This window comes from Anguilla anguilla, chromosome 15, assembly GCF_013347855.1.
Source record: "Anguilla anguilla isolate fAngAng1 chromosome 15, fAngAng1.pri, whole genome shotgun sequence".
NCBI lineage: Eukaryota > Metazoa > Chordata > Actinopteri > Anguilliformes > Anguillidae > Anguilla > Anguilla anguilla.
The window spans coordinates 11,556,890-11,563,203 of record NC_049215.1 but is presented as its reverse complement, the minus strand read 5'-3'; the positions used below and the strand labels follow the sequence as shown (position 1 = coordinate 11,563,203).

At 46.1% G+C, this 6,314-nt stretch overlaps 1 protein-coding gene across 1 annotated transcript; it reads right to left on the bottom strand.

Moving 5' to 3' along the window:
* aamp (angio-associated, migratory cell protein) lies at positions 1-5,445 on the bottom strand. Its single transcript, XM_035392643.1, has 11 exons — positions 5,077-5,445; positions 4,584-4,718; positions 4,355-4,474; positions 3,825-3,964; positions 3,512-3,656; positions 3,038-3,121; positions 2,547-2,662; positions 1,801-1,898; positions 1,480-1,570; positions 1,025-1,179; positions 1-656 (listed from the first exon to the last, which is right to left on the bottom strand). The coding sequence occupies exons 1-11, from the start codon at positions 5,165-5,167 to the stop codon at positions 581-583; spliced, it is 1,251 nt and encodes a 416-aa protein (XP_035248534.1). The 5' UTR covers positions 5,168-5,445; the 3' UTR covers positions 1-580.
* Positions 5,446-6,314: the final 869 nt, after the last annotated feature.

The following is a 6,314-nucleotide window of genomic DNA, read 5'->3' as shown; positions in this document are numbered from 1 at the left end:
TGACTTAAACTCATTTAATGGTTTCTGCTATAAGACAGTCTAAATGTATTTATGCGAAATTGAGTTTACATCGTTGCATCACGTAAAGTTAAAAAAAAAAACAAGTTCCATACAAATACTGAAAAGTATCTAGTTGAATATTGTTACAATGATCATTTTGTACAGTCATTTTGTTCCGGTCACAAATTCATTTTTACATCAGTTACAACACCATGTATTTCAAAATATTAAATATCTGTGGCTGGTGATAAAATCAAAAATGCATGGATAATATTTAAATTATCAATTTAACTGTCAATGAGGCATGTCAGCTGTGAGTGACAGCAACCCCGCCTCCTCAGGCCCTAATCCAATCAGAGCTCAGGCCACCCCCACGAACCACAAATCACAGACCACAGCGTCAGAATCTAGTCACACACTGCCCGCCATTCCCAGCGGCTCGCTAATCCTAACCAATCACGGCATTCCGGCGGACTTGATTGGCAGATGCAGGGGCGGTCCCCTGTGTCCCGTGGAGACCGTGGGGTCTGTAAGAAGGGGCGATCGGGGGGAAGGGTCTGGGTTACGGTGCCGCCCCTCGCTACCGGTCCGGCTTCTGCAGGCAGAAGACCTTGGCCTGGTGATCTCCAGAGGCTGTGACGGCCAGAGAGGCCTCTCTGTGGGACACACCGGGGGCAGCAGGAGAGAGGACCAGCGAGGGTTAACTGGGTAAGTACATCACAGGTCATCGTGCGTCGGACTGAAAGTGTGAATCACGTGTTTGTTTTCCTTTTAAGTCTTTAAATCTGTTTTTTTTTTTACACTTTTAATAGTCTGTGTTGCCACTGTATGTATAAATGTGCACCGAGTGAGTACTGGGCAGGTACTGAGACACATAACGTAATGCTATTTTACAAAGAATACATCAATCAATCACTCAGACACTCAAGAGTTTGTCTAAGAGAGAAAGAAAGAAAGAGACTGTGTGTGTGTGCGTGCGTGTGTTCATGTGTGTGTGTGTGTGTGTGTGTCAGGAGGCACTGACCTGTTGAGTGTGAAGTCCAGGATTTCGGCGCTGTGTCCCCGGTATTCAGACACCGGGCTCCCCGAGCGAGCGTCCCACAGTCTCACCGCCCCGTCCAAACTGCACGTGGCCACCATGGAGGAGCCCTCCTCCCACTGCAACTGCACAATGCCCGCCTGAAAAACGTTACATTAACGTCAGCACAACGTTACAATACCATCAGCACTACGGCAGTATACAGGCACAGGAAAATGCTACAATAACGTCAGCCCAACATTAGAATAACGTCAGCACAACATCAGAGCATTCACCAAACACACATAAGGGCATCAGTACAGAACCCCACACCCAAGCACACATAAGGGCATCAGTACAGAGCCCCACACCCAAGCACACATACGGCTATCAGTACACAACCCCACACACATAAAGGACGTGTGGGGAAATGTTCAGGAGTAGGTCTGAGAGCTGCCTACCTTGTGTTGGCACCTGTGCCTCAGCTGCTGTGTGGACATGTCATAGATCGCCAGCGTGCCGTCCAGGTAAGCCACCGCGATCAGAGGCAACCTGCGAGACAGAGGGGATTATGGGTGACTGCTGGACCCTACGGTCGCCATGGAAACACGGCCGGCTAGCCTTAGAACTCCAGCCTTTTTTTAAATAGAGAAACAGGAATGTGCAGCAATCAAAGCACATGGACAGATAGACGGACGGACGGACAGACAGACAGAGACAGAACTGGGAGGGGAGCAAATCAAACCAGACAGGGACGGATAGACAGCAGTGGTTTGGCTCACACTTTGCAGAAGCCCACAGACTCCACCGAGTTTGAGTCCTCCTCATCCGCCTTCGAACCCGCGGCCTTGCCGTCCTCTATGGAGAACACCCCGACAACCTGCACAGGTAAAAGACAGCTCAGACACAACACCTCGCATCCTGTCCACACGGGTAGCACTGAAGCACAAACACTGAATATCCACACAGTTTCCACACGCAGAGGAAAGCACACAGGCCATGCAAGGGTAACCTGTCTAGCGGTATATACATATGAGATTCCACTGACACACAGGAAGCAAGCAGACCAATCAGAGATGTGCCATTTTCCAGGGTACAATTTTAGCTTCTGCAACTGAATTTGTCCATATTTTCAGGCAGACAAAATGTATTTACAGGCATATCAATGTTAAATGAGAAAAGATTTGAGTCCGAAGTATGTGCACACCAACTACCAGCCAATATCTCACCATAACCTACTGGAGCCAAGCGAAAAGATATTTATAGACAGAGTGTAGAGAACAGGGAAAAGCTCTGGAGATTTCTAAGCTGATCAAAGCTTAAGAGGTGGTCCCAAACAACATATTAATTAGAACAGCAGCATAGACGGATTCCCCCCCTCCCCCTATTAACACTGCCCACTATGTAACAATGCAACTCATTAGCAGTTGTGTCCTGTTCTTTCATGACTACACAAAAGCATCAGCCAATCAGCAGTTTTCCTTGTATTCCTTGTATTCTTTTCCCGTTTCTGATAGGCTGGACCCACCTTCCCTGTGGTAGTGTTGATGAGCTTAGCGCAGCCATCCACCGAGCCCGTCAGCACCAGGCTCCCGTCTTTGTTAGATGCCATGCAGGTGAGCGCCCCCTGGTGGCCATCATTGCCTGGTACAGCATAAAAACAGAGGACAGATCAACTGCAGTACATTACATTACATTTATTTGGCAGATGCTTTTTTCCAATGGGACGTCCAAAAAGTGCACACCGAAGGTCACTGGAACAACTACAGAACACAAGTCCGATACGATAGAATAGAATTCTCATTAAATATCAGTTACCCACAGCCCTGAACATCAGGTCTAGTTCAAGCAGTAAACATAGGCTAAGTCAGTAAAGTTAAGGCAAGTCAAACTAGAAGTGAGCCATGATTATGATAAAGAGCTACAACATCAAGATGATAGTACAAGTGCAACACAAATGTGCTAGATGAACATACAAATTCTAACATACAAACTAGAATGGCTCAGCATCGCACTTACCTTTGAGGACATGGATAGGGTTGCCCTGTTTGAGATCCCAGAATCGAACGGCGCCGTCTTCGTAGCCAACCACGGCTCTCTTCCCTGCCAGCAACGGGCACAATCTCTCAAACTCACACTCAGATATGATCGTGCACATTATTACATTACATTACAGGCTTTTAGCAGACGCTCTTATCCAGGGCGACTTACACAGCTTTTACGTTTCATCCATTTATATGGCTGAATACATACTGAAGCAATGCACGGTATGTACCTGGCTCAAGGGTACAACGGCAGTGTACTATACGGGAATTGAACCCGCAACCTTTAGTTTACAAGCCCAGTTACCCATTAAGGAACTGGGCGCACAGTGGCAGTGTGGCATTATTAGAAGTATTCAAGCTGGTTGCAGACAGCTCGGGCTAATAGCTCCATAAACAGGTAATCTGGATAACTGTGCCTCTCCTCTCCGCTCAAGGACGGGCCCCTTACCGTCCGGCAGGATGGTCCCGCAGGCGGCCCGGCACCCCGGCCCCTGGAAGGTCTTGCAGTCCCCGCCCGGCACCTTCCACATCCACACGCTGCCGTCCGCCGTGCCCGCCAACAGGACAGGGGCACACTGGTGCCACTCCATCCACTGAAAGGGCAGATCCCCACACCCACTGTCACACATCTCATCTGGGACGTCTCCCTCTCTTAATTTATTCTGTTTTCCCTCCACTATACCAGGCAGGTAAACTGAGAACTCTTTAGCAGTTAGCCATGAGGAGGGCACAGGGTGGTACGGTTGCAGGTGTACTCTCACCTCAAGGTCTCCCACTTCAAAGGACCAGACCTCCTCCTTGGTCTCCACCTTCCACACCTTGATCAGGCCGCTCATGTCGCCCGTCGCCACCAGCTTGGAGTCGTGGCTGAAGGACACGCATGTGACCGAGTCCTTGTGGCCTAGCGGCAAACAGAGGTTTCAGCCAATGAGGTCAGTGTGCACTGCAACCATCAATTCATCGATTTCATCACCCATTTAACAGAAGCTCCAGTTCCGAGAAATACACAGAAGTAAATCGGTGCATTCAATAAATCTGAGAGACCAGCAGTGGCTAGAGAGTTAACACTCCACTAACAATGCAAAGAAAAAATGGTGGAACCAACTACTGCACATTGCTCATTTAATCTACAGTGCTACGGTAAATACATTTTCAACTACCATCACCCAATCCACATTTGAATTATGTGTCAAGCTTTGAGGAAATCCTAGAAACAATGGTTGAGAAATCAGAACTATGGTCTCATTGATTTGTCCTATGGTTTTAAAAACTTCACAATCATTGCACTCACCTGTGCACTCAAATACGACCTCTCCGTCAGTAACTCGCCACACGTAGGCTTTGTCGTCCTCACCGCCTGTCACCGCTAAGCTGTTTGTTGCTGGGTCCAAACTTACGCAGAACACTGACCCTAATAATAAAGCATATTCACACGTCTTTCAACTTGTGTGTGGACAACTCGTTCGGAGATATTCAACTGGTGAACATTTCGTAAACCGCTTCGTCGTGGAACAAGTTACCCGTATGTTTGGAAAAGGTGAGTTCACTGTCGTCTTGGTCTGCTTCCATCTCTTCATCCTCCGTCTCCCATCCCTCGTCATCTTCGCCTCCAGCCTCGTCGAAGTCCACATCTTCAAACTCCTCAGCCAAATCATCTGATCGAAAAACAAATTACACTAAGTAATCTCAAACCAAAACTCTTAGCTAGATGTATTGACTTTTGTTATAAGTTAAATGTCAAATGGGAAATAACGAGAGTTGGTTATCTTGTTTCTAAATTATAAAAGGGTTTCAGACATTTAAATGATATCTAGCTAGCTGTAACGAATTCTCGTCACTAGATAAGAAGCTAAAAACGTGCAGTTGTCACTAGCACTACAGCCAGACGCTAGCTGGCCATCGCCTAGGTTATCGACCTACGATAACATTGCTAAGCTACATCGTTAGTTACAGTCGCTGCGCTGCCGGTTGGCCAGCTAGGCTAAAGTGAGTGAGTTATTTCTGCAGCACTACCTGCTGTTGGCTCGTTTTCGTTTAAATCGATGACCTCGATTATTTCTTCATCCCCATGAAGGTCCACCGTATGTTCTTCTGTGTCAGCCATGCTTCGAAAAAGTTAGCAAAGTGTGCTAGGTTTCTGATAACGTTAGCACTTGCACCAACTCCTGAAATAAGTTGCTGGCTAGCGACCTTAAATAGCAAATGCTTGACAGTTATATCGATAAACTTGTGGCCAGATAAAAATCGACGTGCAGCTTGTTTGAAATTGTCACGTTATAACATGCGCAATAATTATGCAAGTGAAATATGTTTTATTCTTCGCTCAAGATTTCCTGCCCATGCTTCTCTTCACGTGTTCGAGGGGAAAACAGGACAAGTTCCTGTGACGCTGGAAATGACTGACAAGGGAATAAACCAATAGAAATGACGATATTACGAGTAAGTGCCAATCAAATATTAAGAAGGCGGGACTTCCTTAGTTAAGTTCGCATTCGAGTCGCCCGTGGCCTGCGGTCTGCGGAGATTCACAGAGGGTTTGGTTGAGGGCGTCACGCTGGGAAATTTGGTGAACATTTATTAATTAATAACTGTACTCCAGCTAAAATATGTGGAACATAATGTCGTAAATCCAATTATCGTATTAAGATGCCATTCCTTAGCCGATGGTATACTGCACAATGTACCCAGCTCATGGGAAATGATTGAAGTTAAGTTGGTAGGTATGTGCTTGATTAGTATTCGGATGGGAGACCATCTGTAAGCAGTGCTCGTAGGCTAAAAAATTAGACACTGTCTCTTTAGACAAAATAAATAACCCAGAAATGTTGTAATGCGGCAACAGGGACACTGTATGGCACAGTAGCAAACCATTTTTTTCCGGAGAACAAAAAGATAAAACCTTTAAAATATCATAACGTTAATTGTGATTATGGAGTAATAAGGGGTAGGGCGTTCTTCTGTGTTGGAAGATGGATTGCGAGTCTGCTGTTCTGACCGCCAGCGGAAGTTCGGTTTATCACTGGGAGGTCAGTAGGGACAAATATCTGTGTATTTTGAGTTAAATAAATATTGATCTGTTCTCAAATTGTCTGATCTCAGCCACTAATATATACAATAACAAGGAGAGGAATGAATAAATTGCTGTTGGAAAACTATCATTTGAATCTCATCCACTGACCAAAACTCCTCTCACATCTCACATTTTCTGTAAATCCTTGAGCCAGCTGGCTGTAAGCTGCAGAATATTGGAA

Excerpts from the sequence above, each read along its gene's own strand:
- aamp (XM_035392643.1), bottom strand. The coding sequence starts at position 5,167 with ATGGCTGACACAGAAGAACATACGGTGGACCTTCATGGGGATGAAGAA. Across the intron at positions 2,663-3,037 it reads CCCTATCCATGTCCTCAAAG|GCAATGATGGCCACCAGGGG; the intron begins GTAAGTGCGATG and ends ATGCTGTACCAG. Across the intron at positions 657-1,024 it reads CTGGACTTCACACTCAACAG|AGAGGCCTCTCTGGCCGTCA; the intron begins GTCAGTGCCTCC and ends TGTGTCCCACAG.